The sequence below is a fragment of the Ursus arctos genome, chromosome X (genome assembly GCF_023065955.2).
Source record: "Ursus arctos isolate Adak ecotype North America chromosome X, UrsArc2.0, whole genome shotgun sequence".
NCBI classification, from domain to species: Eukaryota; Metazoa; Chordata; class Mammalia; order Carnivora; family Ursidae; genus Ursus; species Ursus arctos.
This window is the reverse complement of record NC_079873.1, coordinates 84,495,310-84,518,768: the sequence shown is the minus strand read 5'-3', so window position 1 is coordinate 84,518,768 and position 23,459 is coordinate 84,495,310. Positions and strand designations below refer to the sequence as shown.

Below are 23,459 nucleotides of genomic sequence, written 5' to 3'. Positions count from 1 at the left end.
GAAGGCAGAGATTCTGGGTCCAAGGAGGACTAGGGGAGGGACAGTAAGGGTATGGCGGGGGGGGGAGATGAGCCTAGAGTGTTTATGAGCCAACAGAAAGGCGATACTTGTAAATGCTTTAAAGAGCAAAACCCACAAAGTAAAGTAGAAGAAAAATCAGGGACCAAATGGGCTGTTTTATTGTTGATTGATTTTTATTGTGGTAAAATACACATAACATAAACTGTATCATTTTCACCATTTTGAAGTGTACAATTCAGTGACATTAAGTACACTCGCAATGTTGCGCAACCGTCACTACTATCCAGTCGCAGAACTTTTTCACCACACCAATGGGAACCTCATACCCACTAAGAAGTCACTCCCCATTCCCACCTCTCCTTAGCCCCCTGGCAACCACGCGACACCTTTTATCTCTGTGGAGTTGCCCATTCTGAATATTTCATATAAACAGAATCAGACAATATGTGGCCTTCTGTGTCTGGTACTTAGCGTGTATTTCAAAAATTCATCCAGGTTGTAGTAGGTATCAGAATTTCATTCCTGGGACATCTCCGTGGCTCAGTCGGTTAAGGTCCACCTTTGGCTCAGGTCATGATCCCAGAGTCCTGGGATCAAGTCCTGCATCGGGCTCCCCACTCAGCGGGGAAGCAACTTCTCCCTCCACCTGCCGCTCCCCTTGCTTGTGCGCTCTCTCTCTGACAAATAAATAAATTTAAAAAAAAAAAGAATTTCATTCCTTTTTGTGGCTGAATCATATTTTGTGGTATGAATATACCACATTTTGTTTACTCATTCATCTGTTCATAGATATTTGGGTTGTTAACCACCATTTGGCTATTGTGACTAGAGCCTCTATGAACATTGGTATGTAAGTTTTGGTTTGAACACTTATTTTCAGTTCTTTTGGGTACATAATTAACAGTGGAATTGCTAGATCATATGGTAGTTCTGTGTTTAATTTATCAAGGCAAAATCACACTTTTCTTGAAAATCTAGCATAGTGGTTAAAAACAAGGGCTTTGATGTTTGAGTTGAATCCTGGCTGTGCTACTTACTAGTTGTATGACTTTGAACAAGGGGTATAATTTCTGAGCCACGTTTTCTCATCAGCTGAATAAGATTTTTTGGGGGGATTACCTGACATAAAGCATAAAGCACTTAGCACAGTGCCTGGCACATAGAAAGCACTAGAAAGACACATGGTAGCTACTAAGGAATCCCCTACATCAGTCTCATGCTAAATGTGATGTATAGTCGACATCACAGATAAGTAGAGGCCTAGCCCTCTTATTGACTTTACTAACTATCCCCGCCCCACCTTGCAGAACTCAGGAAGCAATCTGAACTTCTAGAAAAAATGAGCAACCTCAGTTCCTTAGCCCCTCCATTTTTAATTTAAACTGTGTGCATATGTGGGAGCATATGTGCACACACCTACACATACACACTAATTATTCTAGGAAAAAGGATTCTTCAAAATGTCAAAAGCCTGTGTGTAGTGTGTGTGTGTGCATGTGTTTTGTAAGAGATACTTTCCAAGAAGAGGCAATTCAATGTAGTAGTTAAGAGCCTACGTTCTTGTCAAAACAGACATGAGAGTAAATTCCAGTTCTGTGTTTATGAGCTGTGTAATCTTCAGCAAGTTACCTCATCCCGCTGAGCCTTGTTCTCCTCATCTGTAAACATGGGATATTAATAATAGTACCTACCCCTGTTGACTTACTGTGAGTATTAAATGAGATAATGCAAGCATAGTGCAAGGTACATAGCAAACACTTAACCTTCTGTTGTTGTGAGGATACCCATAGCTTTGACCTTTCTTGCTTTCCAGCACCCCCACAAGGCCATCAAAGTGGCCCACGGGAGTCAAAGAGCCAAGGGACTTTAGCCAGACCTGAAAGAATGCCAAACGGTCATAAATATTCTTTCCAAATGACATGAAATTCCACCCTAACAAAAGCAGCCCAAGACGCTATAATCTCAAATGTATCTTTTGAGTTTCCTGCTTATGATTAGTCTCTCTGTTGGAAGTTGTATTTTTCCAAGATGGATTAACTTTCCACCTACACAGAACAGAATCATATAGTATTTGAGCCGAAAGGGGAAGGGGCAGTGAAAGGAATTAACATCTGTTGTACCCTGTGCACCCAATTTGTCTTATTTGATCTTCAGAACAACCCTGTTGTGAGATAAGTATCCGTATTTCCATCTTGCAGCTGCAGAAATGGGCTCAAAAGTCACTCATGCAGAACTAGTAGCTGTCAGAACCAAGGTTCGAACCCAGATTTTTCAAAAGCCTTCAATTTATTATACCACATTTGCTTTAAAGAATTTCTGGGATCTTGTTTTGCTGTTGGCGAAGCAGAAGCCAAGAAAGGTAAAAAGAGTTGCCCAAGGTCATTTAGCCAGTTAATGATAAAGCAGGGGCTGGAAACCAGTTCCAAGCATGCCAACTCATGGTTCTTTATTGCTTCTTTTTTTTTTAATTTAATTTATTTATTTGACAGAGAGAGAGACACCCAGCGAGAGAGGGAACACAAGCAGGGGAAGTGGGAGAGGAGGAAGGAGGCTCCCAGTGGAGCAGGGAGCCCAATGCAAGGCTTTCTTTTTAAACTGATAAACCACCACATTATTCATCCATTAAGAAGCAATAAAGCAGGGGCGCCTGGGAGGCTCAGTCGTTAAGCGTCTGCCTTTAGCTCAGGGCATGATCCCGGGGTCCTGGGATCAAGCCCCACATCAGGCTCCTCCGCTGGGAGCCTGCTTCTTCCTCTCCCACTCCCCTGCTTGTGTTCCCTCTCTCGCTGGCTGTCTCTCTCTCTGCCAAATAAATAAATAAAATCTTTAAAAAAATTACTTAAAAAAATAAGAAGTTTCAAAGATTGGAGTGAATCTGGAAATAAATTTCATCTGTACCTTAATTACTTCCAATTCATGTTTCACAGGCTTAACTGAAAAACATTTTTCTAGTCAGAAATGAAGCAGTGCCCTAGTGTTCCCTGACGTTTGTGTGGCCACTGTATTTGCTACTGGATGTTCAGAAGTAGTGCATAAATGCAGGCGGTCCACAGATGATTGCAGTTCTTTATTCTAATCAGATGTTAATGACTGTGGGGGCTCCTGGGTGGCTCAGTCGGTTAAGCATCCTCTTTTGGCTCAGGTCATGATCTCAGGGTCTTGGGATCAAGCCCCACATCAGGCTCCCTGCTTGATAGGGAGTCTGCTTCTCCCTCTCCTCCCTGCTCGTGCTCTCTCTCTCTCTCAAATAAATAAAATCTTTAAAAACATGATGTTAATGACTGTGGTGGTGAATTTTATGTGTCAACTTGGTTAGGCTGTGGTGCCCAGATGTTTGGTCAAATACCAGTTTTGATGTTGCTGTGAAGATATTTTTTACATATGATTAACATTTAAATCAGTAGACTTTGGAGAGTCGGGGTGGCTCAGGCAGTTAAGCAACTGCCTTCGGCTCAGGTCATGATCCTATGGTCCTGGGATCAAGCCCCACATCAAGCTCCCTGCTCAATGGGGGGCCTGCTTCTCCTTCTCCTGCTCCCTGCTTGTGCTCTCTCTTTCTCTCTGTCAAATAAATAAATAAAATATTTAAAAATAAAAATAAATAAATCAGTAGACTTTGCGTAAAGCAGATTACCTTCTATAATGTGGGTGGGCCTCGTCTAATCAGTTGAAGACCTTATGAGAAAATGACTGAGGTCCTCTGAGGAAGAAGAAATTCTGCCTCCAGACTGCCTTTGGACTTGAGACTGCAGCATCAGCTCTTCCCTAGGTCTACAACCTCCAGCCTGCCCTGCAGATTTTGGACTTGCCAGTCCCCCATTGTGTGGGCCACTTCCAATCAATCAAACAATCAATCAAATAAGCATACACACACACACACACGTGCACACACACACACACACACACACACACACACACACACACCTTCTTAGTTCCATTTCTCTGGAGAACCCTGACTAATATAACCACCTACTAATATACCAGGCACAGCGCTAGGATCTGAGGATATAGAGAAGAGGTCTCTGTTCAGAGATTTGTACAATATGGCAAAAAAATGAGAAAGCACATTGACAAAAGTAGGACAAGGTGGGAAACAAAGCCACAAAGAAGGCATCAAGGTGTATTTCCTGATCTCTTTACACTTGCTAATAATACTAATGATACTTAGGCTTTATCTGCAAGGGGACATTTTCCTTAATTCTGAAGGAGAGACCTTGACACGAGGCAAAAATTGATTCCCCTCCTCTTAGACTCTCCTGAGAGTTTAAATCTATTGATTGAATCTATTAATTCAGTCAACATTTATTGAATCATGGCTTCGTGCATGGTGTGTAATAACAAAGTGGTGATGGTCTGAGAAGCCTCAAAGTTACTAGGGCCCCTTCCTAATCTTGGCCTAATCTCTGGTACCCAGGCTAGGGATGGAGAAGTCACTTGATGGAGCTGTGGAGTGAAAACCAGGCACACGGAAGCTGCTAATCAACCCACTTGTCTCTCTGGCAACTTGATTTGGGCAAAATTAGACAAGGCACCTATGAGTCAGGGCAGTTAGCTGTCTCCAGCCTCTGACCTCCTGGTTTCCAGCACTGCCTTCTCGGTTTTCAGGCTTTATCAGTGCCTACTTTGCTGACCCTGGGTATTTTAGGGAGGGCTTATGCCTTCAGCATGTGAATTCTACTTACCCCCCCAAACACCAGCTCCCTCTGACTTCCTGCACTATTGTGAGAGGGAAGACTAGTTAATGCCCATAGAATACTTGGAGAACCATGCAAGGCAGCCTATGAATATTTTCAAAATTTTGTCTTCTTTGCCCAGTATCTGGGCTAGTACCAGGCCTATAGAGCTTACCTGAATTTGTCTCCCTGGCTAACATGTGAGTTCTGCAAAGGTAGAGTCTTTGTTCCACTCTGCTTTGTACCCATACAATTTGGGTTGTTCCCTTGTTCACATCTTTAATGTGGGTGTTCCTTGGTCCTCTATCCTAGGATCTCGTTTCTCTCTGCATGGTGTCATCGATTCACAATTCTATGCCTCAGCCCAAAGCTCTCTTCCAAGCTCCAAGCCCACACATAGCTAACTGCTGAGACATGTCCCCCTGGCTATCGCCAGTACTTCCAACTCAGTGCGTCCAAAACTGAATTCATTCTTCACACGCGCGCGCACGCACACACACACACACACACACACACACACACACACACACACTGGTCCTAGTCTATGCTTCCCCATCTCAGCAAATGGCACTACCATTCTCCCTGTTGCTCCCTGTTGACTCATTTCTCCTTCACCTTCTACATCTAATCATTGGCCTTCATCCATTCATTCAGGTTTCTGAGTTCCTTTTCTAAAATGATGTTTTATAGAAAACTTCTGAATACAATAGTGTGATGAAACTCTTCCCATGTACCAATTGCTCAGCTTCAAATTTACCAGTTTATAGAAAATCATGTTTTGTCTGTCTCTACATCTCCCCACCCTCAATTATTTTGAAACAAATCCTGGAAATCATTTCATCTACATTTCATTATGCATCTCTTCAAAGTAAGTTACAAAAACATACAGAATCCCATCACCACACCAAAACCGAAATTCACAATGATCAAATATCCAGTCAGTGTTCAGATTTCCTCATTGTTTTATAAATGGCATTGCTTTCTTACATTTGAATAGCTAAATAAAGTCCCCACATTGCAATTGGTTAAGTCTCTTATATGACTTTAACCTCTAGTTTCCCCCTTATTCCTGCCTTTTTCTCCCTGCCATCTTTTCCTGAAAAAATGGCATCATTTATGCTCTAAGAGTTTCCCACAGTTTTGATTGTTGATTGCCATTCCCCTGGATTTACTATAACGTTATTGTAAAGTATTGGTAGTGTGCTCAAGAGACTTGATCGTATTCCAGTTCTCTTTCTCTAAGACTATTTCATCAGGCGGCTTTATTATGTCATCATGAGGCACAAAATGTCTGCAATGTCTGCTCGTTTCTCTTTCTGTGGTGTTAGCAGCCATTAATAGTCATCGCCTCAGTCCCTTACATCATAGGGGCTTGCAAATGTTGATTCTATAATTCTGTCTTTTCCTCTAGGAGAAATATCCCTTGGTTGATTTCTATGGTTACCCGGAGTTCATTCAGGAATGGCGGGATAAATTCTTGACCCCACCACCACTCCCTTTTTTAAACCAGTTTTTAAAATAATTAGTTATTTCCCTAGCATCCTCCAAAGGTGACCAGCGAGGGGTCTTCATCGGAGGGGGGATGAGGGAGGGAGAGTTACTATGACGAGCTCACGGAGCTTTAATATTTTAAGCATCTTGTATTTTTCAGTTATCATTACCAATGATCAAATGACCACTTATTTGGCCATTGGCTGTTAAGTCCTTTTGAGTACACCATTAGTTTTTTGTAACAGCTATACTGAGGTATAATTGACATACAGTACACCATGCATATTTAAAGTGTACGGTTTGATAAATTTAGACATATGTATACAACCATGAAACCATCACCACAATCAAGATAATGAACATATGCATCACTCCCTAATGTTCCCTTACGCCCTTTTGTAACCCTTCCCCTCACATTTCTCCACCACTCCCCATCCCTGGGTAATAACAAATCTGATTTCTGTCATTATAGGTTAAATTTCATTTCTCAGAGTGCTATATAAATGGAAATATAGAATATATATGTGCTTTTATACTGGCTTTTTTCCTTAGCACTATTATTTTGATATTCATTCAGGATACTGCCTGTATTAATGGTCCCTTACAAGATATGTGATTTGCAAATATTTTCTTCCAGTCTTCGCTTGTCTTTACATTCTCTTAAAGATATCTTTGCAAAATTAGAAGTTTTTAATTTGGATGAAGTACAAATTCTCAATTTTTTCTTTTCTACATCAAGTTCTTGGTGTCGTATCTAAGAAATCTTTGCCTAATCTAAGGGCACAAAGATTTTTCTCCTGATTTTTCTACTGAAACTTTTAAAGTTTTGGGCTTACATTTGGGTCTACAATCCATTTTCACTTAACTTTTGTATATGGTGTGAAGTACAGATCAAAATTCATTCTCTCTCTCTTTCTCGCATATGGATGTCCAGTTGTTCCAGCATCATTTGTTGAAGACTGTCCTTTCTGGGCTGAATTACCTTTGCAACTTTGTTGAAAATCAATTGACCATATTTGTATGGGTCTATTTCTGGCTCTCTATTCTGTTCTATTGATATATTTGTCTACCTTAACACCAATAGCACATTGTCATATTAGGTCTTTGAAGTCAAGTCCTGTAAGTCTTAAAGCTTTGTTTTTCCATTTCAAAGTTGTTTGGACCACTCTAGGTCTGTTAAATTTCCACATGCATTTAAAAACTGCATTGATTGTATGATGATCAATGGGGAGAAATTGGTTTCAACAATAGCTTTCCATTGTTTTAGATTTTGTTTAATTTTCTCAGCAATTAAGTTTTCGGTGTACAGGCTTTGCACATGTTTTGTTAGATTTATCACTAAGTGTTTCATACATTTAATGCTATCATCATCGTATTTTTAATTTCAATTTCCAATTGTTATTAATATGCATAGAAATATAATTTATTTTGTATATTGATGTCGTATCATCAAACACTGCTATACTTAACTTATTAGTTCTAGTAGCTTTTTTGTTGATGTCATATATTTTTTACATTGTCATCTGTGAATTAAGACAGTTTTACTTCTTCCTTTCAAATTTGGACATCTTTTCCCTACCATGCTTTATCAGACTGGCTAGAACTGGCAGTACAATGTCGAATAGAAGTGTAAATGTGGGTATCTTTGCCCTGCTCCCAATCTTAGCGGAGAAAGCATTGGGACTTTTACCATAAGATATAATGTTGCTTGTAGGATTTTTCAAAGATACACTTTAGCAGATTGAAGAAGTTCCCTTTTCTTCTTTTTTTTTTTTTCTAGTTTGCTTTGAATTTTTATCAGGAATAAATGTTGAATTTTGTCAAATCATTTTTCTGCATCTATGGAAATAATCACGTTTCTTTCTTCCTTTTTGGTCTGCTAATATGGTGAATTATACTGATTGATTTTTTTAATGTTAAACCAACCTAACATTGCTGGGATAAATTGCACTTGGTCATAATGTACCATAATTTTTTATATATCATTGGATTCAATTTTCCTAAATTATTGTAAGAATTTTTGTGTCTGTACTCCTGAAAGATATTCTGTAATGGTAATGTTTGACTCATAAAACGAGTTAGAAAAACTCATGAAATGAGTTTCAATTTTCTGGAAGAGTTTGTGCAGGACTAGTATTATTTCTTCCTTAAACATTTGGTAGAAATCACCAGGGAGACTATCTGGCCTAGGAGTTTTCTTTGTGAGGAGACTTTAACTACAAATAAAATTTTATAAATCGAGATAGGACTAGTCACATTATCTATTTCTTCTTCAGTGAGCTTTGAAAGTCTGTACATTTCAAAGGAATTACCAAAAATGTATTTGAGGCTTTGCCACAGATGAGCTTTCTGACATCGGTATTTCATTTCATTTTGCCTAGAAACAAAAAGAAAAGTAGATGAGGTTCAAAGCCATGAAACATGGACTCAGAGACAGAAACACTGGACCACTCCTTTGCTAATGGGCTTTGGCTAAGGCCAAAAAGTTTGAACTGGAGTTTGAACTTCACTTGTGACATATAGTGCTGTATTTTTTTTTAGCATGATTCTTTTTAAAGTCTGTTCCCAGCAACCAAGTAGACTACTTGACTAGCTTCTATTTTCTGCATATGAGAAGGGATTAGGTCGGTTTCTCCTAATTTTAGAAATGCAGGCATACGTGACAAGTTGGTTTGTCTTGTTCACCCTGCAAGCAAAATTAAAATTAACTTCTGAAAGGATTTACAGCTTAAAACTGCAGCCATAAAATTAGGTAAAAGTAACATGCTGTTCTTGGCAGATGAAGACAAAGATCCTGGGCTGCTATTTACTGGGTTTTGGGGGAGGGGGTTTCCCTCTCATTTTCCTTCTAGTCATGAGGGATGGATTTGTTACAAGCCATTCTTTTTTCCTGGTTCAGATCCTCCTCCCCATGTCATCTTTTCTCATCTCTGAGCAAGGCAAAACATCTTTAGCCTCATGTACATCAATGGGCCTTAGAGACATAAGCTAAATATCTAGCTACATATTATCTTTATGGAAACGGCCTGAATTTGTCTCCCATTCTGTTTCCTTCTCATAGTTGCTACTGCTGGTGAACTCCACATGGACTTACTGTCCACCTTAGCTGGGCGTTTGTGGGTTTTTTTGTGCTTCATTTTTTATTATTTCACACAGTTATTCATAGAAATAGTATTTTTTTAAAAGATTTTATTTACTTATTTGACAGAGAGACAGCCAGCGAGAGAGGGAACACAAGCAGGGGGAGTGGGAGAGGAAGAAGCAGGCTCCCAGTGGAGCAGGGAGCCCGATGCGGGGCTTGATCTCAGGACCCTGGGATCACACCCTGAGCCAATGGCAGACGCTTAACAACTGAGCCACCCAGGCACCCCTAGAAATAGTATTTGATCTGAAAACACCTGCAGCAGTTGGAAACATTTTTCCAGCACTTAACATATTAGTGCCTGCTATTGTATCAGCTGTTCACTCACAGATTTGGTCACACTTCTTAGTATTAGTATACACACACCAGTTTTGTTTATGCACTGGAAGCCTTGATTGGAATTAATAATGAACGGGCTGTTTCAGTATCATACTTAAAGGTTTCATGTTTGGGCATCATATCCTGTCAATTACTTGCTCTGCTATTACTTTAAAGATTTATTTATTTATTTATTTATTTATTTATTTATTTATTTATTTATTTTGTGAGAGAGAAAGAGAGCAAAAGAGTTAGCTGGGCATTTGTTAGACTCCCTTCCCCTAGTACAAAATACAGAAACAGCAGTGTCCTTGATCATTTGGACTCAAAGCAGATGAGTTGGTCTGTCAGAATATTTCCAACAAGATGCAGCCTCTGTCCTGGAAAGCCGAATCCTTCCTATTTCTGTAGGTTCAAATCTTAGAGAGCTTATCAACTCTCCCATCCTAACTTAGGCTTCCAACTAAAAACCCTAAAGGATTTTGTTTTCAAATCCTTAGAATGATTTTCCTAAAGACATATTATAAATGAATGATCAGGCTCTGGACCAAGCCACTGAAGCCCATGACACTATATACCTAAAGTCTAACAGCAAGAGTAGTCTCACCATGCATTGCACAGCTGAGGACACAGACTCAGCCTAATCACTCAAAATAATCTCGCATATTATTATTAAAAAAACCATCATCACAATTTATCTGAAGTAGTCAAAAGGGAAAGCTATTAGAGTGGGCGATAAATACCGTAATGCAACAAAAATAGTGCTATTATTGGAAAAGAGAGAAGGTGACATTTAAGAAAGGATGTATGGATGGATCAGACATGAATTACATCTCAATAAAATTGTTACGAGAAAGAAAAAGAAGGGATGTGACTAGAATTTCCAGAGAAATGGATGGAATATGAGAAGCATTTCAAGAAAATGGACCCTCTGATAAATAGACCTCTAGGAGTAGAATATTCGAGGTGATAGGTGGGTCTGTGATGATAGGTTGAGCCTGATTTAGAAAGGCCCTTAAAGGTCATACTTGGATTTTGAACTTTGCAACATTTCAGGTAAGAAGGAGTCATCAAAGGTTCTTGAGAGAAGACAGAATATAACATGGTGTCTAAGTTCTAGAAAATATCTCTTTACCTTTTCCAATGATACTTTTCACTTTCTTCTTTTGATTATAGTTATCTCCTTCATTGGGTTTTAAGTTCCTCGAGTGCAATTAATGTTTTCTAAATGTTTGCCTTTTTCCATAGTGTCCAACATAGTGCCTTGATACACAGCAGATGTGCATTAAAAGTTGTCCTCAAAATCAGTGAAGTGGATTTAGTGTAAGAAAGCCTCAGTTCTAGTCTTGTCCCTTTCTGGCCATGCCCCCTTTATTTAATTATGTCTGTTATCCTTACTGCCATTAGAACATTTTTCCTCAAATATCAATCTGATCAAGTTATTCCCTACTTAAAATTATTTGATGACTTCTGGTTGCTCTGAGGGTAAGAACTGACCTCCCTAACATGGCCAACGAGACTCTGCATGAGCAGGCATTTCCCTGCCTGTACAACATCACCTCATGTCATGGTCCCCTCTACTTTCTTATTCCAGTCACTCTGGCTTTCTTTAAGTCTCTCCTATGTGCCATGCTTTCTTTCACCACAGGGCATGTGCCTATATTGTCTCCTCTGCCTGGAAGATTCTCTGCCTCATTCCTGTCCTTTGACTTAGTTTATGCCACCTCATTCTTCAGACCTCAAACTATACTTCCTTAGATAAACCTTTGCTGATCCCACCATGGAGGCCAACTGTCCCTGTTAGATGCCCTTGTGTCCTTCTGATGGTGTCCTTTGTATCATAGAGCACAATTGTAATTAAAAGTTATCATTTACTTCCCCAATGTCTGTCTCCTCAAAAGAATATACAGCAAAGAAGCAAGTCTATTTTATTGAATGGTATACTCCCAGGGTATAATCCAGTGCCTGGCACAAAGTAGGCAGGTGTTCAATAAGTCTTTGTTGAATGAAAGAATAATGTTTATATCTTAATGACTTAAATACTATAAAGTTTCCTAGCGCCCTGGTTTTCTCTGTCACACTTTCCACAATTATTATTCTTTAAATATTTGTATAATTAATCTGTATTCCATATGAGAATGTAAGCTCCCTGATGGCAGGGACTATATTTATTTTTTAAACTGAGTTATAGTTTACGCACAATGAAAAGTACAGATTATAAACGTATACTTTCAGGCACTTGGGTGGCTCAGTTTGTTAAATATGCGACTCTTGATTTTGGCTCAGGTCGTGATCTAGGATTGTGAGGTCGAGCCCCACATCGGGCTCCAGGCTCAGCAGGGAGTCTGCTTGTGATTTTCCTCCTCTCCCTCTGCCCCTCCCCCTTGCTTGTGTGTGTGTGTGCGTGTGTGTGCAAACACACACTCTCTCTCTCTTTCTAAAAATAAATCTTTAAAAAATGCTTAAAAAACCTATACTTTCATGAGTTTTGATAAATGTGTACACTCATAAACATCACTCCAAACAAAATATAGAACATGTCTGCCATGCCAGAAAGTACTCTTTTACCTCCAAATCAACTTCACCCTCCCCCCCTGCAGAGATAACTACTGTAATGATTTCTGTTATCTCGGACTCGCTTTGCTTATTCTAGAGTTTTGTATAAGTGGATTCATACTAAATGTGGTCTTAGGTGTCTGGCTTCTATAATGTCTGTGAGATTCAACCATGCAGTTGCATGTATCAATAGTTTGTTCATTTTTTTATTCTTGAATAGTGTCCTATTGTACAAACATACTACAATTTGTTTATCCATTGACCCATTGGTGGAAATTTGAGTTCTTTCCACTTTGGGGTTATTATGAATAAAGCTCTACGAACATTACCATACAAGTCATATACAATGTTTTTATCATCATATTCCCACCACCTAGCACAGTGCCTGTCACTCAATAAATATTTGTTGAACTAATGAATAAATCTAATCCTCACATTGTCAGTTATAACTCTACCTTTCCTTCCCGCTTTGGATATTAGGATGCAAATGAAGAGAGTTACCCAATTACAGAAACTCAAATACCCTCTTAATTTTCCAAAAAGTAAGTTGCAGAGTTTGTACTTTAAATATTATTACTTGCAAATCCCTTAACACACCTCACAACCAAACTTGTCACACAAGTGTGTGATGTCATGTGCCATTGATAGGACTTTCAGATTAAAAAATAGGACATAGAGTTAAATTTAAACTTCAGATAAACAACAAATGGGTTTTTCATATAAGTATGTCCCAAATACTTCGTGGAACATATTTATGCTAATTTGGGGCACACTTATAAAAAGTGTTTCCTTGTTTTTCTGAAATTCAAATTTAACTCAGCTGCCTGCATTTTTTGTTTGCTAAATCTGGTCACCCTCTATGTGAACTGTGGGACCTCTCATCCTTAGGCCCTTTCCAGCCTTAAAGCTTAAAGATTCCTCACCTGCTCTCAGTGACTGGCCCTAGGAAATGCTATTTTTTCATAGCTGCTCAGTAAGTACTTACTGGCAAGGGAGAAGGAGGCAACTACCTTAAGAAATTTATGGGTAACATTTAGCTTGTCTATTTGTGTGTTAAGCATTTATTTGGCAAATTCATTTTCAGGTCTCACCGAACAGCAGATCCCCACAGGCCCTGGTTCATTCTGGCTGGCTAGGGCTTTTCCAGGTGAAATCCAGCATGGCTGTTTTCCTCCCTACCCCCTGTCCCCATCAGTTGTGTTTGTGGATGTGTGTGAACACAGACAGATGTCAGAGGGAAATGCCTTCCTGAACATCTGAGTAATGTCTGGTATCAGCATCATCCTTAAAATAAAGTGTGGGTGACAAGTTCCACCTGGTAAGGAGCCAGCTCCCACAGATCATTTCCTTCTTTCTCCAGAGCCTTTCATTCATAAACTCAGAGGGAGCTGTTCTTAAAAATCAAATGCACATTAAACATGGGACAAGACTCAGCTTGGTTTAATGTGCATATGTGTGTAACTTTGAATGAACAGGTTTTGTTTTAAAATTGCTCAAAGTAAAGCCAGACTCTCTGTATTATTAGCCTGAAGTTCAGAAACCTAGACAGATGCTAAGGGGGTGTGGCTTGGTGGAAGAGCACCAGCCATTATCATGAATGTGGTCCAGGAATAGATCGGATCTAGCCAAAGAGGCCTTTCTGGGTTTCTGGGCCCTGAGACCACCCGCAACTGATAAAATGTCACCTCAGCATCTTGTATCACTTTTCCCCTTTAGAGAGTTATCTGTGCAATGAAAAGAGAAGCCCTGACTTTGAGTTTTCGCTTCATAACTTAACTAGCAAGTGACACCAGCTCTCTGAGATTCAGGTTTGTGTGTGTGTGTGTGTGTGTGTGTTTTATCTGAAAAATGGACATATAAAAATCTTTTTCTGTATGTTCCAAAAAGATTTATGAGAATCATTTATAAAGGTTGTTTAGAAAGTGTAGAAATGGTACAAGTAATATTGTAAGGTAAATAAACCAATGTTGATTTAAAAAATGCAAAAGAAGAAAAAGGGCACCTCTCTCTTGACCCTTATCTTTCTTTTCCTGACTCTTCAATTTCAGGCTAATTCCTGGAACTAGTGGCAGTGGGTCTGATGAAAACGAAAACAAAAACAAAAACAAAAAAACAAACAAGAGACAGAGAGTGAAGATACCGGAGTTCTTATCCCAACTCTGACACTGAACTTCCAATGTGACTTCCAAAGGAAGTCAGTAACAGCTGAATGTCCATTTCCTCATCTTGAAAATGCAAATCAGTCATTGAGTGGGCACCTGTGAGGTAGGGCAAGCACAGTACTAGATACTGTAACTATAAATAATACCAGCTAACATATGTTGAGCCTACTAGATGTGCCAGGCATTTTGCTAGGGACATTATCTCTAACCTCATGAAAACCTACAAAGTAAAATTTTATCCCTATTTTATAGTTCACAACATCGAGGCTTAGAGGGTTGGTTTTAAATCAATTTGCCTTATGGTGAATAAACCAAATTCTTCAATCTCAGAGGAACTTACTGTCGAGGAGAGTAGTTGAAGATATAGAGAAATCATTGTAATATTGTGTTTGGGTGTATGTACATCTGAGTAGGAAATCAGATGAGAATTGGTGTGAAAGGTGTTTTGAAGAAACCTCAAGTTATCCAAATGGAATAGTTCTGTTACATTGTATGAGACCAGGATTGAGCCACCATTTCAACCATTTACTGAGCTACTTCAGGAAGAATTTATTCTATTCCATTCTACCTCATTTTGCACTCTGTAGAGTAGTAACAGACCCCAGCCTCTCTATGGCATCATCTCTTCTTTCTTCCGAGATCCAGTCACAACTCAAAAACCCACACATTTCTTCAACTTCACCAGAATCCATCATGCATCAATTTTACTACCTTTTTCACTGCCTCTTCACTGCCTGCCTGTGCATACTTCTCTCCTTAGGAAGCCTAGATTCCATGGTCCACCATTATAATTCCTTTTTTCCCCCCATACACCTTTGAATCCATTGCCTTTCTTGTCCTTTATCACTCTCACCTAACAGATCCCAACTTTGATTAAATCCAATTCTTCTGCTAATCTGCATCTGTACCCACATGGCTAAACAAAGCTAAAGAAAACTTCACAGTGTTGACAACTGGTGTTCCTTTAAGTTCATGACCACTAACCTCAAGTGGGCCCTTAGAGCTGCCTTGCAGTCCTACCATGTTTCCCTGGTTCTCCTTCCTGAAATTGCTGTGGTCCAGATGACCACATTGCTAAATCCGCCGGTATGTTCTCATCCCACATTTTACTTGACTTATCAACAATTTACCCTAGTTTGTTGCTCTTTCCCTGCATTTCCTCCCTTGGTAGTATCATCTAGTCTTGTGGCTTTATATACATACCAATGGTGGCAGAGATGGTGCTCACCAGATAATCCCTGTTCTCTCCTACTTTCCATGCTCTTAGGTCATCCACTGTGTCTAGTTCTTGCAAAGGGCAATATGAGCACAGTAGCAGGGATATTCAGAGAAAGTATTAGCATCTGAGGGAGTGGAGTTGCTACATGGAAGCAGCTTGAAAATCCAAGTCACCTTTGGGAAAAAAAAAAAGCCACTAAGAAGACCTGCCTCTCCCTCATTGGATCATGACATGAACAAAAAATAAACCTTAGTTGTTCTAAACCACTGAGATTTAGGGTTTGTTACTACAGCATAGTCGAGTCTGTACTGACTAAAGCACTACGCATACACGTCCAAGCTATCCATTCTCCCTGGGATTCCAGATTCCATAGCTAGATGGACTATGGAATCTACTAGCTATCCAATTTCTCCACTTAGATGTCTACTAGACATCTCAAAACCAGAATTCCCAAATGTGTTTTTTAAGATTTTATTTATTTGAGAGAGAGAGAGAGAGCCAACACAAGTGGGGGGTGGGGGAAGGAACAGAGGGAAAGGGAGAAGCAGACTCCTCTCTGAGCACAGAGCCCGATGTGGGACTTGATCTCAGGACTGAGATCAAGACCTGAGCTGAAGGCAGATGTTTCACTGACGGAGCCACCCAGATGCCCTCAAAACCATAATTCTTGACCTTCCCCCTCAAAGCCGCTCCTCCAACAAGAGATGTCACTCCTGGACTCAAAACCATTTTTTAAAGTTTTAATTTATATTCCAGTTAGCAAGCATACAGTGTAATATGAGTTTCAGGTATACAATATAGTGATTCAACACTTCCATACAACATTCGCTGCTCATCATCACAAGTGCCTTCCTTAATCCCCATCACTTATTTTCCCCATCCCTCTACCCACCTCCCCTCTGGTAACCATCGGTTTGTTCTCTAGAGTTTAGAGTCTGTTTCTAGATTTGTCTCTCTGCCTTTTCTCCCCCTTTTGCTCATTTGTTTCCAAAGGCAAAGTTCTTACAGTGGTCTCTGAAATCTTTCACGATCTGTCTCCTGCTACATCTCTGACCTCATCATCATTTCTCTTCCCTTTACTCCATCCCAGCACTCTGGCCTCCTTGCTGCTCAGCCAAAATATCAAGCATGTTCTCTCATCTACCACCTTTGCTCTCGCTCTTCCCTTTGCCTGGAACGCTCTTACCCCCAGATTAACTACTTAGCTCACTCCCCTGTTTTCTCTAGCAGGAGTCCTCAAACTTTTCTGTGCAGCAGAATTACCCAAAATGCTTGTTAAAACACAGATTGCTGGGGGGCACCTGGGTGGCTCAGCCGTTGGGCGTCTGCCTTCGGCTCAGGTCATGATCCCAGGGTGCCGGGATCAAGCCCTGCATTGGGCTCCCTGCTCGGTGGGAAGCCTGCTTCTTCCCCTCCCACTCCCCCTGCTTGTGTTCCCTCTCTCGATGGCTGTCTCTCTCTCTCCGTCAAATAAATAAATAAAATCTTTAAAAAAAAAAAAAAGAACTTACTGTATGAGGGCACATGGGAGGCTCAGTCAGTTAAGTGTCTGCCTTTGGCTCAGGTCCTGGGATCGAGTCCCACTTCTCCCTCTCCCTCTGCCTGCCGCTCCCCCTGCTGTGCTCTCTCTCTCAAATAAATAAATAAAATCTTTTAAAAAAATAGAACATAATAATAAAAGAATAACTCACTTTTGCCAACCATTCATTCACTCTAGCTAAGCTGCTTTTTCATTCTTATATCCATTATTACATCTTTTGCTTCCTGGGTTACCTTGTGTGTCATTGTCATCCCTGCCACCACTCCTGACAGAAAACACTGGAGATGCCTAGAAAAACTGAGTGGCTTCTGGGAGGGACACTGTGATGTAAATCTGTATTTCGGGAAACCAAAGGGAGAAGAAGAATCCTAAGTGGAGCCGGTCTAACACTTGGAACTCCATTGTCCTGAGAGCAATTATTTCATAGCCCTTTACCGAGTACCTGCTTGTGCAAGGGCTACAGAGAAGAAAACACAGTTATCTTTCCAGTCTGATGGCAGAACCAAATGGAACAAGTCAAATATGGCAAATCACCATTAGCAAAGAGCAGGGAGTAAGAGCTTTGGCCCAAAATCGCTGAGAGGGAAAATTGGTGCTGGGGGGGAGGGAGGGACCAGGTCTTCACCAAGACGTTGGTGTTTGAGCTGGGTTTTGAAAAATGTCTAGAGGTTTGGTTTGTGATAAATGGGAAAATGGAGCAGGGAAGGCATTTTGGACAGGGGAACCAGCATCAGCAAATGGATAGATGTGATAGGTGATAGGTAGATACTGGTGCTATTAAAAATATTACACAATCTGAGGGCTTCAGAGGGGAGGGGAGTGGGGGAATGGGATAGACTGGTGATGGGTAGTAAGGAGGGCACGTATTGCATGGTGCACTGGGTGTTATACACAACTAATGAATCATCGAACTTTACATCAGAAACCAGGGATGTACTGTATGGTGACTAACATAATATAATAAAAAATCATTAAAATAAAAAAATATTACACAATCAATTATATGCAGACATCAACAAATCCAAATGGATGTCCTAACCAGCCGTAGACAAACTGGCATGGATATACCGTTGCATACCACTTGACCCTCAGCTCCAGAGAGAGGCTGGGGTGTTACAGGAATGCCGAAGAGTGTGGCATACTAACATCAGTGTAATAATAATAGCTGACACAGAGCGCTTACCATGAGCCAGGCAGCATGCTTTGCGTGCTTTATCTTATTGAATCCTCCAACCAACCCTAGACAGTAGGTATTGTTGCCATTTCCATCTGACATTTTAAGTCCCTTGTCTCAGATCAATCCCGACTAGGCTGGGATTTAAGCCTGTACAGAGCCCTGACTCCAGGGCTCATTCGCTTATCTAAGGTACACTGCCTCAGCTAATGGCTAGAACGTAGGTTGCCCTCTAACACTGTGGGAATATACAAAGAGGTAAAATAGGTTGACCTTTCCTTTATCAACATTATTGTTCGGTTGAGGAAACAAGACTGTCAACCATGCAACCTCAGAAACATTGCGAGGACTGTCCCACAGTGACCTGTGACACTTGCCTGGTGGGTGGGCCTGCTGTGTTATTTTGCTGAGCTGGAGTGCTTATGGAAGAAATGGGACTTGAACTTGGCCTTGAGAGGTGTGGAAGAGTGGGAAGAATATGGGACTAGGGTCCGAAGTGTGAGGGTTCCCTTGCTAACAGTGTGACCCGGACCAAAGTTCTTTCCTTCAGGGTTCTTACCTGGAAAATGAGTGATGTGGATTAGACTACTAGTTCTTACCAGAAGCACCCTACCCCCAGGAGGTATTTTGGAAATTGTGAGGGCAGTTTTGGTTGTGAAAATGATTGGGGGGCGGCTCTTAGGTGGGACCCAGGAATGATAGGTGTTCTGCACACTATGAAGAATTGTCTTGTATCTTGCCCTACCTTTAGAAGACCTCTGGACATTCATGGAAGTGAAAAGTCTGTTTGTAATTATCTGAGCCTAGAACATAACCCCATTTTACAGATCATGATGAATTTTTTCATGGTTTTATTTTTACTGATTAAAACTACACAATAAACAAAGGAAACAGGGAATCTTTTTTTCCCAGAACTTTACCAGGTGTGATTACCATGGTAATAGCGACTGCACTCATGGTACTTGACTCACCGATACCACATCCCAGGGTCACTCTGCTTCAGCAGGTTGTCCCTTGCATAGCGATCCAGCACTGAGCTGCTAGCCTCTGACAACCTCACCGCGTCTTCTGACGTAGCAATGCGTGAGCATTTACGGATTGGAATACCTATTGTTTCATTATAAATGACTTTCGTTTTTGCTTTGCAACAGTTATGGCATAATACGTGCTTCTTAAAATACTGTTTACATCTTTATTGTCACTGATTCCGATGAATTTCTTTTCAGGATAGCAAGAAAGAACAAGTAATACTTACAGTAAAAAAAAAAAAAATAGTGCGCCGGTCTGACAGAATGAAGAACCACTGTGTTGGATGATCTCTCAGGGCCTTTCCAGTTTGAATTTTCTGTGGATATAGGGAGGGGCTTGGGTTTGGAGAGGAAGCAGAGAGCATTCCAGGACGGGAATGACACCAGTGATGTGGCCCGGTGAAGCAGGGGTTGGAGGATCCCCAGACAAGCCGGGAGAGGGAAGAAATTTCCTCAGAGCCTGGTCTTGTCGTGTTCCCTGGAAGCCACTCCTTTCATCCCTCCCCGCCCTCACTGTAATTGAAGACTCCTGGGGGAACTGCCAGGGCCAGAATTACAGGAAATTGCCTTGTGGCCAGTGGGGCTTCTCTGGTTACTTCCCTCAGTGACCGAGGGCAGTGATGGCTTCCTGTCTGTTGGCTGGGTGTCTTTGCCTCCTTGTTCTGCCAAGTTCCCAAGAAACCTTAGCTTCTGTTCCTTCCATTTTTGCTCAGCTCCCGTGAACGGGATTTTATCCCTTTCTTATCCAGCTCCTGTGCTCCACACGAGTGATCTGGGAACATTGGGTCCATGACAGACGGACTTTATGGGACACCCAAAAGGCATTGTTTGGTAGTAGGCCATAGCTCCAAACGGACCCCACTCCAGCTCTTGCAATGCCAGTTGAGTCCTCTCCCTCAAAGGGGGTGGCTTGTATCATTTAGTAACATAATTGTTTTTCTCCTTACCAATTATTTATGCTTGCTGAAGACAGCTTGGAAAATACAGAAATATATGTAGAAGCAAATACAAGTTATCCATTACCCCATGAATTATAGTATGCGGCAGGAGATGAAGGTGACAGCGTAGGTGAAGGTTACATTCGGTGCTGGTCTGTCTCTCTGTTCTTTACGCTATGCCAGCCCCCCCCCCACTTCCTCCCCCAGCGCCTCTTGATCTTACCCTTATGAGTACTTGCCTGTCCTGTATACCATGAAATGGAAAGCAAACTGGAAAGTGTACAATAACACTTACCATGTCAAAGGCATATAAGAGAGATAAAATATCTCATATCAAGAAGGTGTTTGGCATCTAAAATAGCAATATTGTGTCAGAGCTCTGCCGCCACTACCTTATTACTGAGGTGTTGCAGTGATAAAGTGTTGTGGGAATGTCTAAAGAGATAAGAGACCATCTGAGAAATTCACAGTGCTCCCTGGGAATTAGGAAAAGACTCACAGTACAAAGAGGCAAGAATGATTAAGTACAAGGCAGGGCTCATAAATATGTCTTTCTCTTCTGGAAAAAAAAAAAGAACAGCCAACATTAAACAAAAAAGTTGGATGATACTAAATCCATCCCAGAGATAAAGTTCTTGTTACAGATAATGGTTAGAATTTATGTTTTGCTTTTTTTTCCCCCAGGGTGGATAGGGTCAGAATGGCAGTTTCCTTATTTTTGAGCCCTTGCATTGAGGCTCTGGTAGATAGAGGAATTAGAAAACTCTAAAGTATAAGGGTTAAGGTCAGGGCTTTGGAGTTAGTCAGACCTGGGGTCAAATCCCAGCTTCATTCAGAGGGTCATCCAAATTTCTCTGTACCATCTTCTCTTTTCGACATTGGGGATATAACGTTGGACAATATAGATAATATCACTACTTATGTGGAGCTTACATTCCAGTAGGGGGGAGAGAGAATGTTTAATGTTGAAAGGAGAGCAGAGTGATATGACTGGAAGTAACTGGGGGCTGCCTTAGGTTGAGTAGTCAGGAAAGGTCTCTTTGAGAGCAGACAATTGCACTAAGACCTGGATGATGAAAAGAAGCAAGCAAAAAAAAAAGAAAAGAAAAGAAAAGAAAAATCTAGGGGAAGAGCATTCCAGGCAGAAATAATAGCAAGGGCAAAGGCCCTGGGGCAGGAACAGGCTTAAGTTTTCATAGAACAAATACCAGTGTGACTGAAGCAGAGTGATCCAGGGAGAGAGTAAAGAGATGAGGTTAGAGAGGGTCAGTACATGTCGGGTCACGCAGGGCCTTTGTAGAAATTCAGCTAGTAATCATCCTCATCATCGTCATCATCAAGCAGATAAGAGAAAAGGAAGTTGAACAGTTGAAGGTATACTGTACGGTACCAAGTGAGGTATTTGGGTCGGACGAACTGGGGCACAGGGGTGTTACTGTAAGGTTTGAATGAGGTGTTGAAAGTGAGCTTGAGGAGGACAATTCTGAGAACAGAGTACAGGATGGCCATTTGCATCTATCATCACGTTTCTAGCACTCAAATTTCTCTCAAGTTCTCTGCTACAGCTACTGCTTTCTCTGTGAACACCAAACACCCAAGCCCAGTGTGACTCATGACACCGTCAAATGAGGTGAATAAGCCACTCTACATTTACTTGGTTAGGAGGAGTGTGGCTAAGGGTTAGGTTCCCTGGGGCTACATTGCTTATTGGTTCACATGGTTTATTAACTGTTTCCCCCCCCCTTTTTTTTTTTAAATAGGGTGAGAAGAAGTCCTATGGAAAGCCATGTGGGGGCCAAGACTGCAGGGGAGGCTGTAAATGCTTTCCTGAGAAAGGAGCGAGAGTAAGTTGCTTCTTCCATTGCTGAAAGGCACACAAAGGAGTTGTGATCTGACGTGTGTGTGTGCGTGTGTGTGTGTCTGTGTGTTTTCTTTAGAATTAAAATGCTTAGAATTTACTCTTGTGACTTCGTGGAATAAGCAAAGTGATGAGGACCAGCTGGAAGGAACTTTGCGAACCACATGAAGGTAGAACTAGATTGGTCAAGGTCTCTGAGGGAGCAGGAAGAGGTTTCCTTCGTTGACTTAATGCCAGCGTTTCCTCAAGGTTTCATCTGGAGTATTTCCAAAAGCCAATTAGGTTGTGAAGAACCAGATTATGCTTGTAGATAGACGTACATTTTCATAGCTCATTTTTAGCCACTTGGTTCTGCCCTCTGGGGAACAAGCAGTCCGATTGTTATCTATAGACCAGGGATGTGACTGGTCAAAAATCAAGAGTTTCCTTGGGAGGCCCGGATGTCTCCAGTTTGTTGGGCCTCTGCCTTCGGCTCAGGTCATGATCCCAGGGTCCTGGGATTGAGTCCCACATCAGGCTCCTTGCTCAGTGGGAAGCTGGCTTCCCCCTCTACCTGCCGTTCCCCCTGCTTGTGCTCTCTCTCTGTCAAATAAATAAATAAAAATCTTAAAAAAGAAAGAGTTTCCAGGGTAGCCTTAAAGTCCAAAAGTCTGAGTGACTGCACCATAAAGAATGATTTATAGATATTATATTAAAACCTAGGATTTGTTTAAAAACATTATGGGATACATTCAGTGTCTTGGTCCTTCTTGGCAAATCGCAGTGAGCACAGTGCCCTGGCAGAGCGTTTCCACCAACCCTTGTATATGCATATGGGAAGCATTGCCCCAGATGATTTGTACCCCTCACTCTCACAGAATAAACCGACGTCTTTAGTGGAACGCAGGGGAAAAAAAGTATGCGAGGGGGTTCCATTTTTACAAAATAAAATATAATCTATGTCCCTGGGATTTATGGCCGTCCTGTAGAATTCAGATCTTCCAACTTGCAGCATTGTGCCTGCACTCTGATCACATTCAAACAAGCCTAAGAGCTTACACTGTCAAAGGGACAGAGCATAAATAGGTCAACCAGACCCTCAAAACCATGGCCAAACAGGGAACAGAGTGGCCACTCCACCTTCTCTTTCATTATCTTCCATTTGGAGTAAAGTGAAATATCAAACTATGCCAGAATTTGAAGGAAGAGAAAAATGCCATCTCCTCATCAAAAGGGACCAGACCCATTATACATTAAAGGCATAGACTTAGAGAATCCTAAAATACCAGAAAGAGACAGTATCTTAGTGAGCGTCTCATCTTATCCACTGATTGTACAGAGAAAGCAGACTCTGAGAAGG

At 41.1% G+C, this 23,459-nt stretch overlaps 1 protein-coding gene across 1 annotated transcript in view; it reads left to right on the top strand.

The window, feature by feature from the left end:
- COL4A6 (collagen type IV alpha 6 chain) overlaps positions 1-23,459 on the top strand; it is a 263,258-nt gene that overhangs the window by 98,653 nt on the left and 141,146 nt on the right. Inside the window, exon 3 of the mRNA XM_026478810.4 lies at positions 22,023-22,106. Within this exon, the coding sequence (XP_026334595.1) occupies positions 22,023-22,106 (84 nt within the window). The remainder of the gene's footprint in view (positions 1-22,022; positions 22,107-23,459) is intronic.